Genomic DNA, 12,412 nt, shown 5'->3' on the forward strand with positions numbered 1-12,412 from the left:
TTATACGTTAGGGGAAAATATTGCCAGTGAAACACAGAGATAAAGGTTCAGACGGATCCAAAAGTCTATTAAGGTCAACATTAAGAGATTCACTTTCATTGATATTTTAGGGAATCGGCTCTTCTGTCTGCTGGTTGAAAATAAAACCAGATGCAGTTAAAGGAGATAAATATTAAATTAAAGAAGTGAATAAAGCAGCAACACAGTTAAATCTGAGGCTGTTAGCAGAATCATTCACTTTCTGACCAAATCCGACTCAGAAACTCTCGTCATTATCAGAGCTGAATTTGTTTCCTTCAGCCTGAATGGAGGCGAGCTCCTGTTAAATAAACCTCCTCCCTGCTCTAACCGGCCCGTTCTCCTCCTCTACACCGGTGTTCAGGAATGGTGCGTCGCTGCCAAACCAAACTCTTAAATCAGCCTCAGCGCGCGGCGGGTGAAACGTCACACTGAGGCGACTTCTGCTCCGTCTTCCTGCCCCGATCATCCAACATGGCGGCTCTGACCTGCGTCCCGGCGGTCAGACCTCACACGCCGCTTTGCTGCCTTTCAGTTCAGAGGATCAGGATGTTTTTGGGATCTGAGGTCGGCCAAACATTCAAGTCCTGACTGAGGTGGACTGTTCTGTTCAGGCATCAGAGTTGGGAAGGTTGAGTGGAAGGAAGAAGTGCATCAGAAGAGTGAGGCTACACTCATTCAGGATAATATCTGGTATCAGCAGTAAATATTATTTTTTAAACTGCATTAGAACAATAATCTTAACTTCACAAATATGCCACAGTTTCTTTCAGATGCAACTTTAATAAATGTCTAAACTATCAAGTTATTTATGGAAACAAATATCCACCATGAATGATAAGGTTTGTCTTTCAGGGCAGAAAGCCAACAGAAAACTGAAGAAAAAAATCCAAGAAAGATTTGGGAAATAAAATAAGGAAATAAATCCTGAATAAATCTTTTTCTGTCTGTTTTGATAATCAGATTAAATTTAAACATTTTGAATAATCTGGAAAATTCTTCACCAAGATGGAGATTAATCAATATTAATCCAGATGTAAGATTCCCTGCTGAGCTGCGATCAGTCCTCCTGCGCTGCCTCCTACAGACCGACTGATTGACTGATCACACATTATTGATCCACGATCAGCTGATCGTGTTCTGGGCTCAGCAGCTCACATGACGGATCAATTCTGCAGTTTAACATGTTTTTAAAGTAAAAATGTTACTTTAAATAACATGAAAAGCTCAAATCTTTCTGCTTGATGTAATATTAAAACAACTTATTTTTCAGAATTTGAACTAGGTCAAGCTAAAACTGCCACTTGAAGATTTCTGGGTAAAACAGATTTTAAAACAAAGATTTTCATCTTAAATGCAAAATGTTTGTATTTTATGTTCAGTTTTGACTTAATCATTCCTGTAACTGTGTCGTTTTAGCAAATTGCATGTTTTAAGTCTGTTTTCTGTCAATGATTATTTGATTACTAAATCAGTTTATGATTTTTTTATTTTTTTTTATTTTGATTAGTCACAATTAATCGTTTCAGCCCTAGTGACAAAGTTTGATTATTGTATAATAAATGAGAAACTGCAAGAGCAGAGATTTATAAAGAACCCAAAATTTATACTCAAGAGTAGCAATACTTCAACATATTTTTTGTTTTTCATTCAGTCGGGAGAAAATCCAGAAATTTTACCCAAGAAAGAGTAGAGATACTTCTTAAAGAAGTTACACAAGTAAATGTAACTAGTTTCTACCCAACTCTGAGTATGACTTCCAGACGGCCGTTTTTAGAGCTTAAGACCAAACGTAGAAGAAGGAAGCAATGAGCTGGACGTTAGCTCAGCTGCATGTCACGGCATTATTCACACAACAAATGAATTTCCTTCAGACCGCCGACATGTTGCTGAAGTCCAAACCCCACAACCAGATCCGCTCCAACCAGATCCGCTCCAAGCTTCGCCTCAGCACCCGCCACCGCTGTGCTTCTGCTCAAAGCTGCTGCCCAAACGGAGTGACCGGCATCAGGCTGCTGCACCGCGCAGGCGGTCAGCGGGTTTCAGCAAATCACCACAGAAATACAAACTGATTGGCTGACAGCGTTCCTGTCAGCCAATCAGAGGGGAGACTGCAGGTCGAATACAACCAGACCTGGATCAGATTACAGCATGTTCTAGTTTTAAAATCTTTACACATTTGACAAAAAATAAGGCTGTTAAATAAGCAGGTTTGCACTCATTTTTAATAAAGGCAAATAAATTTGTTTGCTTGATTTTAGTGACGTCTGAATTATCAAAATGGAATAATTATTATTAATATTATCATTGTTGGTGCCATGCATTTCTCCTTTTAAACTATTAATAATGTGCATTGTCTCTGTAAATAAACAAATTGAGCATCTTTCAACAAAACAAATGCACACCACACTTTCCAGATTTACATTTATCTTAAAGTGTAAAAGCTTGTATTATTTTACTATAACCTAAAACGAGGTTCCAGGTTCCATGTGTCATAACTGAGATTCTGGACACTTCTGCTTGGTTTTTAGATTCCAATAAACAGCAAAACAAAGCAGAACCTTGAAAATCAGGACAAATTAACCTTGTTGACCTATGAGCAGCGGGTTTTAACACAAACTCAAACCTTTGCAGGAGTCCTGTAAACATCCAGAGGTATGTTTGTGTAAAACAGCACGGCACCGTCAATTTATAGCACTTTTAAACTGCAAAGGTCCATTTTTTCTTCTCCTTGAGGGTTTTGAACCTTCTTTTCCCACAGTTGGTGTCTGTTTTTTTTTACTTCCTTCCTTTCTTTTGAGCCCCACCCTTCTCTCTTTGTGCACTGAGGCAGCAGGAGGGAAGCCTGCAGAAACTTTCTGGAGTCGCAGGGTTCTGGTTCTGACATGGAGGAAGAAAAACACAAACCGCTTCTCCTGGACGGATCCAGAAAAAAAAAAAATCACGTCGGATTGGAGATGAACTTCAGTCACATGTTAGAGAGAAACAGCTCTTGGAAATAATTGCCGATTTAAAAATCATCTTGAGGTGCTTGGAAAAGATCGTTACTCTGCAAAGCATCTAAAACAACGGGGATGATATGATTTACAGGATTCACTTTTCCTTCTGGATTAATAAACTATTTTTGAATTGAGTCCATTGGCTAACATTTGACAAGAGAACCGCAGCAGCTGAAAATGTAACAATATATTTTAGCTAGCATTAGCTTTCAAGCTAATTTTAGTTAATGCACTGCTGCTGGCATTCTACATGTAGTAAATGTAATTCTCTGTGTTTAATGTCAGCCAATATGTTACTGCTAACATTTTAACTAGCACGTTAGCAAATTTTAGCTAACAGGACGTGGCTTCAATATCACATGGAGTATGCTAATGTTAGCCCATATGATACTATTAGCATTTAAGCTAGCATTAGCTTTTTAGCTAATTTTGGTTTATATATATATATATACTTCTGTTAGCATCATACATAAAGTAAATTAATGCTAATCTATATGATAAGCTTCACCTAATGGGAAAAAATAGAGAGGTGTCAGAATTTAGTGGTTGGAGGATTTTTATTTGTCTTTGGCTAAAGACTATGAGCCATTTTTTCCGCTAGAGCTAGGCTACCTAGTGTTTGTTTTGGTTGCATTTACCCAGAATGCCCTGTGCTATAGTCCATTTCCCGCTTTTGGAGCGGTCTCTGGTCCGCTTGGCGTTCACGTATACATTCAAACCGAACCAGAGTTCATTTCAACAGAACCCAGACCGAGGTCTGCAGGTGGACCAGAGTTTGTTGTTTTGGTCTGTGTCAGAGCTCAATTATGCATTCACACCTCCGCAAACGAACCGGACTCTAGACAAACTAATCCACTTTAATGTGACAAAGCTGGTGTGAATGCAAGTTCAAATCGGCTAAAAGTAAGACGGGATCAGAACGGTAATGGTATTTGCTTCATTAGTTCAGTCTATAGAGGATGTTACTTTGAAGGCAGAATTTGTTGAAATTTAACAATAATTTTCAAATTAATATGAATGCTTGTTGTCCTACCAGTGGTGCCTGGGAATACGACCGGCTCCAGGACTGGGAGGTCACTGGTGCGTGGGGAATGGTCCTTCCCAGAATTCCTGCTTCCGTAACCGGAGACTCGGACCTCCGGTCTCGGCGCAGCGTCGGTTCCTCCACTTCCTTAGCGCTCGTCACGCTGTTGTACCGCCGCATGTACACCTGGGACGGGCAGCAGGAGGTTACTCAGTTGCTGTGCATTCTGGGTACAGACGGACTGGCTCGTTCTCACCTCTGCTGGTTTAATTCCTTTCAGTGGCGCTGCGTTGTTCACAGCTTCGTCCGAGTCAAAGGTGGTCGCCCGGTATGCCCTCCATGTTGTCGCCGTCTCTGCTTCGTCTTTGGACCCAACGTCCATCAGCGCCTTGCTCGCCTTGTTTCTCCAGGTGCTCCTCATGGTCACGTTCTTCGTGTCTGATGATGCGTCGTCTGCGGAGAGCTCGGTTTGATTCTGGCTTCTCCAGCTGGTCACCGTCGCCGTGCTACTGCCGCTCTCGAAGCCCGACTCGGTGTCGTTGAAGTCTGAGGACCGGCGCCGGCCGCCGCCGCTGCGCTGCTGGCTCACGTAGCTGCTGGAGGTCTCCAGCCTGGAGGCGCTGTGGAGTTTGGACCTCGTTGGCACATCGCTCCGCTCGTCGTCGCCACAGTCCTGGTCTTGGCACGGCCGCAGAGCGATTTCACTCTTAGGGATGGAAATCTCATACGGGACGGAAATGCTGCCGCGGTGGTCGCTGCTGGGTCCTGGCAAGAACCAGAGACACGCAACACAATAACCATAACTAACAATAAATTATCTGTGATCTCATTTATTTCTGTTGTCAAAGACATACAACAGATTCAACTAATGAACACCGACAAACTTTATATCACACATATTTAAATGAATGTGTATCCTTAATACTTTGATACATAAAAAAATACTAATATTATTTTTCATAATAAATACTATTTAATATACAAGTACAATAAGTAGTAGTAATAATAATCTCATTTACTAACATTGACCAATAGTTTTAAAATACAAAAAGATTATCAACACCAAAAATAGATTCTTCAAGACAAATAAGTTATCAATACATCAATATGCTATTATCAAGAAAAAAAACTATTTAACATAATAATGAATTGTAATAAATGAATCACCTTAATATAATGTTAATTAGCATAAGATAAAAAATTTGCAATACATTATTATTATTATTATTATTGTTATTATTATTATTATTATTATTAGCAGTAGTAGTAGTAATAATAAGGATAATAATATTGATAAACAACATATATTACAAGAAAGAATAAAACACAATACTTTTATTGATATTATTTAATCATAAAAATGACTAATAAGCCTATAAATAACCACTTATAACATTATTATAACACTACATTTTTGGAATAATTATGCTAATGAAACAAATAAAAATACTTTGTAATAAGAATTAAAGTCAGTTATTAAAAATGATCGTTATTATGTCACTCATACTTTCTGCACCTACCTATGACGAAGTTGCTGGTCGACGTGTGGCGCTCCTTCACCAGCGTCGGCTCGCTGGATAAGCTGCTGCTGCGGCTGCTGGTTCTGGAGGAACTGGGGTCACTGGGGTAGATGGTGATGCTGCTGGTCATTTTGCTGCTGCTGGTCACAATCGGCTTGGTGGAGATCTTGGGTTTGCCATTTGTTGACAAGGACTCTGAAATCATGACTTCCTTCCTGTCGATCTCAACAATCGCGGGCTTGATGACGGCCTTTGACCTCAGCGCCTCCCGGGGGCTGCACACTCTCTGGATCTCGATGGAAGACGGCGTCTGGACGGGAGTGTGGCGGCCTCCTCCGTCGGCTGGCTGCGCCCTGCTGAGCAACTCCTCGTCGAAGGAGCTCCTGGAGGAAGAGCCCTCCGAGTGCGAGTCGTGGACGTGAGGGTATCTGTTGTACCCGGAGCTGGCCGTCCTGCTGCTCACCGACGCGCTAATCGTCTCAGCTACAGGTTCCACTTCTGAGGGTTTTGAGCCGGTGGATTCAGTCTCAGATGCAGATGAATGGCTGTCTGAGCCGAGGTCGTTGGGCAGCAGCGGACTGACGTGAGATCTGTAGGCCGTGTACGGCCCGTTGGCTGTGGACACCAAAGACTCTTGAATGGTGTCTGTTGGTTCCTGATCACAGGAGGAAACCGCCTCCTTCTCCGCTGCAGACACGTTCACACTAACGCTCTCTGGCACAGCGTCGGAGTTGTTCGACTCCGTGTCACTGCCTCCGTACACTTTAGAGAACCTCTCTCTGTTCTTCGCCTCCGCATCCGTCTGCTTGAACGGCGTCCTCTGAGGCTTCGGTTCATTAGCAGCTGGAGGGTAGCGGCTCAGGACGGACGCCTTCTTAACTTCAGAGGTATGCGAGGCTCCTTTAGGGCGTTCCTCAGGGAATCGAGACGTGACTCCGTTGTCTGAAGAAACGGTAGCAGTGGTGGTTTTGGGAGTCCGTCTGTTCCTCAGAGCAGGACTCAGAGGTCGCCTCGTCATCTTTGGGGAACTCTCGCCTTTGCTCCTCAGCATGGTTTCTCTCCTGTGCTGAGGAGAAAGCTCCCGGATCCGGTGCTTTGGAGAGGCTGGCTCTGGAAACGCTGCAGAACTTTTAAATTTGGGCTTCTCTTGCCTGAAGCTCATCGATGCCACCTCCTCGTTCTCAGCTTTGCCATTCTCCAGGATCTTCGCGGGGTTTCCATTGCCGTGTTTTTCGACATTCCCGATTCCTTTTCCCCCAATCCCAGCTTTTGCACACAGCTGCATCTGGAGCTGCTCCACCTGTTCGCTCAGTTGGCGAGATCGTCTTTGCTCCACCTGAAACTTCTCGTGAAGCTCTCCGTTCTTGAACTGGGAGTTCTTGAGATCCTCCTCAACTACCTCCATCTGCTTGAGGCGGTTCTTCAGCTTCTCCACTTCCTGAGTCAGCTCCTTTACTTTGTTGTCTTCCTCTTGCGAGCCCTTCTTAATCTCAGACTTGTTGACGATGCCTAGCTTCTCATCTGCTAGCTTCAGGTAGTCAAGGTTCTTCTTGCCTCCCAGTTTACTTGTGAAGAGCGCGGTGGAAGAAAGTTCGTCCTCAATTCTTGAGCTCATGAAGTCTGAACGATCCGGACTTTTTCTTTCCTCTGAAAGCTTCTGAATGATCTTCTCATCCTCTCTTTGCTTATCCAGCAGCTTCTTCCGCTCGCTGACAAACGCCTGAGTGAAGGCCTTGAGCTTCTCCAGCTCTTTCGCCAGCGCCTGCTCCGCCTTGTCCAGCTTTGTCTCGGAACTTTCGACTTCCTTCAAGCGTGCTCTGAGCGTCTCCAACTCCGAGGAGAGCTTCTTGGTCAGGTTCTTCTCCTCGTTGAGACTCAGGCACAGTTGGCTGCAGTCAGACTTGCTTTTACCAAAAGCTTCCTCTAGTTTCTCCAGTTCAGCCATCCTCCGCTGAAGACGCTCGATCTCGCCCTTTAGCTCCTTGGTGAGGTTTTCCTCCTCTTCCAGTTTCTCGCGGACTGTGCGGCAGAGGTCCTCGGCTTTGCGTACCTCCTCATCCTTGCCCTGGATCTTCAGCAGACGTTTCCGTAGCGCCTCCACGTCACCCAGCAGGGATGAGTTGCTGCCTTCGGCTTGGATGATCTTGTCCTGCAGAGGAGGGAATCATTAATCATTTCTGTCCTAAAACAAATCTCCAATTTGTCCCTGTCTTCATCAACCATTTATCAACCATTTCAGACACATTGAACTAGCAAAAGAGTTATTTTCAGGTTGGGTTTGGAGACTAGAGATCAAATTCGTAAGTGGATATTCATTTTGTTGTTAAGTTAGCTTACAACAGGTAAGCTACATAAAAAATTGCACATTTATTAATTCAAGTGACAAAAAGTTTTACTGTAAAGTATTTCTGGCCCCACGTTGACCTTGAAAGCTAATGCATTCCTTTAAGCTCAGATTTCATTTTGGGCAACTAGCGAACAAGTTTCATATTTTTGGTTGTCCACTAGATGGCTCCACTATTGCCAATTCAGCAAAATTGAACTTTTTTTGGCATAGTAGAGATAAAAGTTGTGTATATGTGTGTCACATGTCACACATCGTCACAATTTTATGGAAATTAAATATTTTCTTAAGTGACTTTGGGAGATAAAAATAATAATAAAATGCGAACGCAAACATAATAATAATACAGTTAATGATAATCGTTTTAATCAAATAATTTATTATTGGAATAATAAACTCCTATTATTACTGTTTATAATCGCATCATTTGTCAGTGATATTTTTACTAATGATATTTACTTATTCATCAATATTTTCATAATATTTAAATAACATTATTGTTATTGCCAATTTTCAGCAATATTTAAATATGTATTATTTAAATATAAATATTTAAATAATATGTATAATATGCATTATTTTATCAGCAATATTTGTAATAAAATTATAAATACGTTTTAGCAATATTTTAATAATAATTTAATTACTAACATTTTAGTAAAAATGATAATTTATATGTTAATACTTTTAGCAATATTTAAATTATGATATATTCTACAATATTTTGTCATCAGCAATATTACATGTAAGAATTATATGACTATTAATATTGGCTATAATGATAGTTATATTAGAGTTAGTATTAATATTGAATTATTAATGATATTATTGATAATAATAGTATTTATTCTTGTGTAAAAAAATAAAACCGCGGACAAACTGAAAAAAATTCACTTTTGAAGAAATAAAATCCCCAAAAATTATTATTAGTAGTATTATGAATATAAGACAAACTGTCTTGCTGACAGTTTGTTAAAACAATATTTGAATAATATTTTCACGCCAGTTTTGAGGAAACAGACCATTTTTATCCTTAGGGTCTTGATTGGGAGTTTTTAAAAAAAATGTTTTTAATTTGACACAGTAGAAAAACTAATAATCCACCAAAATTAATCCTGAAGGCAACTGATCCATTTCAGGGTCTAATAATTATCATAAACAAATTCATCTTGACATTAAAGGAAATTATTGTAATAATCTGGTTCTGATTGCTGTAAAACCCGACCCAAACTCTTAAAGTCATGACGTGAAGCGCCACCAACCTGCAGGTCAAGCAGCTCATCCTCCGACTTCTGCAGCTTGTTGGTCGCTTCTTCCAGCTCGTCCAGCCTCCTGCCCAGACTCTGCAGCTTGTGCCGTAAGTGGCGGTGCGTCATGTCTTTATGATCCGACATGGCTGCTAACTTCAGAACCAATTCTTTTATCTCTGTTTTCGACGTCTGGGTTATTTGATAGCAGCGTTTTGGGACTTCCACATCTGTGTGGCAGTGATAGCAGGACCTCAAAGCGCTCTCCTGGTCCTCTTGTCAGCCTGACTTGTTGCGGTTGTTTAGGTCTCCAAAATTGCCTTTAAATGGTGTTCAGCAGACAAATTTGTCATCTGTAGGAGAGAAAGACAGGAAATGACACTAATTAGTCATCCATGATTTGTCAATGTCAGTTGCTGTTCCCAAAAGTAGCAAGAAAGACGGCAAGAAATGAGTCAAGAGTATCTGATTACACCCCATTTTACACAGACTAAAAACAAAATAATTTTGATTTATTTTTCAACTGGAAAAGTTTGTTTCATCCTTCAAGTTAGCCAAGCAGCTCGTTCATCTGAGCAGAGATAAAACAGCTGAGGATAAAAAATTCAACTGTTATTATTATTCATTTCAGTGTGAACTTTATGTGTTTGTGAATTATTAATGCTGCCTTAGAGAACGCTGCAGTTAAAGCCATCAGTGGTTCAGGACTTCATTACATTGAGCGAGTAAATCACAGATGGTCCTTTTATGGGTATTTTTCCTTCAATTTCTTCCCACCAAGCCACATAAAATAGTCCTAAAAATGTTGTAAAATGTCCCATTTTCCATGGATGTTCTCATAGAACAGTCGGTCTGATAATTTCATATTATTATGAAGTTGTTATAAAAACTAGAAAACAATCAGTTGTTTTCACCTTGAAATGCAAAAATATGTAGGAAAATATGCAGCTTCATACATTTTTACCATCAAAATCAAATGCGTCAGTTACTTAAATTCATATCAAGAGTTACTTTTTACACTGAACATTAGCAAAATTTTCAAATCAGAAACCCTTTTTGCTACTAAATTATTGAATAAATAATTAAATATGAAAAAAATTATATAGTTTTTAATCTTATTTAGGTTCTTCAACCATCAGATTAAAGCAAAGTTTATCTTTCCAAAGTTTTTTTTTAGAAATATGGACTGTGAACTCTGACATTAGCATTAGCGGCTACATGCTTAGCACTGAGATGCTAATTTAGGCTTGAAAAGCTTCTTTCATTGGCTAACTCCTTTTAGCACAACTTGAACACAACAGAAGTATTTTCAGATCCAATCACATCAGTGCAGAAGCAGAAATTAACCTCCAGCGGGTTTGATGTCACTTGTGCGTCAGATTTACGGGTGTAAAGAAACGTGAAAATAAAACCGTTCACCTGTTGGAATCATCCAAACAGACCAAGGAAATTTCTCCAACCTGTCTTTCACCTTGCTCATCCATTGTAGTAGGTTGTGTGTGTGGGTGGGTGTGTGTGTGTGTGTGGGTGCGTGTGTGTGTGTGTGTGCATGTGTGTGTGTGTGTGTGTGCGTGTGTGTGTGTGTGGGTGCGTGTGTGTGTGTGTGTGTGTGGGTGCATGTGTGTGTGTGTGTGTGCGTGTGTGCGTGTGTGTGTGTGTGTGTGTGTGTGTGTGTGTGTGTGTGTGCGTGTGTGTGTGTGTGTGCGTGTGTGTGTGTGTGTGTGTGCGGATGCAGCTCTGTTGTCCCACATCGATCCCTTCTTCCTGCTGACAGCAGCACATCTCGACCCACCGCCCAGCTGCTGCTCCCTCAGGACGTCATTAAGAACCAGCAGATCACCAGGAAAGTCATGACTGCCACCAATATGGCCGCCCTGTCGGTCAGGGGGCGGGGTTAGTGGTTGCTACGGGTCACCATGGGTCTCATGAATGATTCAGGTAGCAGCATCATCCCTTCCCCCCCATCAGCTTCTCACGTTGACCAGAGAGGAAGAAAGAAGGTCCGTATCGACCCGATTGGAGGACGCCACATCTGGGCTCATCATCGCTCGTCTCCCCCCCTCCCAACCCGACGGCCGGCTCCACGGCTCCTCTTCCTCCTGCTTTACAGCTTCACCATCCTGAAGCCTGAAACCACAACACAGGAGGATCTGCGCAGCTTCCTTTGACGTCTCGCCGTAAATCTGCGTCTATATGAACCATGTGTGCAGAACTCTTTGACATGTCATTACAGCTCCTTTAAGATGGAATAATACACTTTCTATACTTTTATTTGGTGCGATGAAACCCAAAGCTGTCTCCCCGCAGCTCATTAAAAGTCTTATTAGAAGTAAATATGCTTTGAACGTACACATGTCATCGGGTTGTGCTGGTTCAGTAACGCTGACATGCAGCAGATAAAGTCCTGGAGGAACGGAGGGAAGCAGCCAGAAACACCTTCGCTTCGGAGGAATGCTCCGTACTTTCCTCAACCGGTTGCTGGGATCCATGATCGTCCCTACGACTGATCCCGGTCCAGCAGACTAAAAATACAGCATGAGATTCTCATAAATCCATCAAAGAGAGATTTTGGTCAGTGGTGGAAAATATTTCAGCTCTTCGTAGCGGATCAGGGCTGCAGAATGAAGCTGGGGTAAAAACGCTGCCACTGAAAACTAAAAGGAGGAAAACGGTGTACCTGAGTTAGTACTCAGTAAAAATAATATTATGACCAACAGCTATGGAGGGTTTATTGGGAAGGAAGTCATAAATCATCTGAAGAATTTATATTGGTATAAAAATTTTTTCCAGAGGTCCTTCTAAATAAAATTCAGCGCAAGGTAAATATTTACTAAATATTTAGTGTAGAGCTAAATATATAGCTTACTAGCTAAAGATTTAACTTGGCTTTAATTTAGTATGAGGATAAACATTTAGCTAGCAAGCTAAATGTTTAGCTGGAAAACTAAATATTTAATACTTAATGAACTAAATAAACTTCTGCTTGCATGAGCACCAAACTTCACGTCTTCACACATATTCTCAAAAGGCTTTAACTAGGCCATTCTGTCATCTCTTACTGTACGTTTATTGTCGTTGTGATGGAAGATCAACCTCCTCTGCAGTCTCAAATCACTTACAGCCTCATGCTGCCACCACCGTGTATCACTGTGAGCTTGATGTAAAGTTCTGCTTTTCTTTTTATGTGGGCCATAAATTTAAATTTTCATCCCACTTGACTGCAGCACTTTCCTCCACTGGGAATAAAGTCGATGAATCTA

At 41.3% G+C, this 12,412-nt stretch overlaps 1 protein-coding gene across 1 annotated transcript in view; it reads right to left on the reverse strand.

Moving 5' to 3' along the window:
• The window catches only part of luzp1 (leucine zipper protein 1), a 45,093-nt gene that overhangs the window by 7,490 nt on the left and 25,191 nt on the right, over positions 1 to 12,412 (reverse strand). Inside the window, exons 3-6 of the mRNA XM_044141991.1 lie at positions 9,168 to 9,505; positions 5,562 to 7,710; positions 4,298 to 4,806; positions 4,051 to 4,227 (exon numbers count right to left, since the gene is read on the reverse strand). Coding sequence (XP_043997926.1) covers positions 4,051 to 4,227; positions 4,298 to 4,806; positions 5,562 to 7,710; positions 9,168 to 9,299 — 2,967 coding nt within the window. The 5' untranslated portion in view covers positions 9,300 to 9,505. The remainder of the gene's footprint in view (positions 1 to 4,050; positions 4,228 to 4,297; positions 4,807 to 5,561; positions 7,711 to 9,167; positions 9,506 to 12,412) is intronic.

The sequence above is a fragment of the Gambusia affinis genome, linkage group LG16 (assembly GCF_019740435.1).
Source record: "Gambusia affinis linkage group LG16, SWU_Gaff_1.0, whole genome shotgun sequence".
Lineage (NCBI taxonomy): Eukaryota > Metazoa > Chordata > Actinopteri > Cyprinodontiformes > Poeciliidae > Gambusia > Gambusia affinis.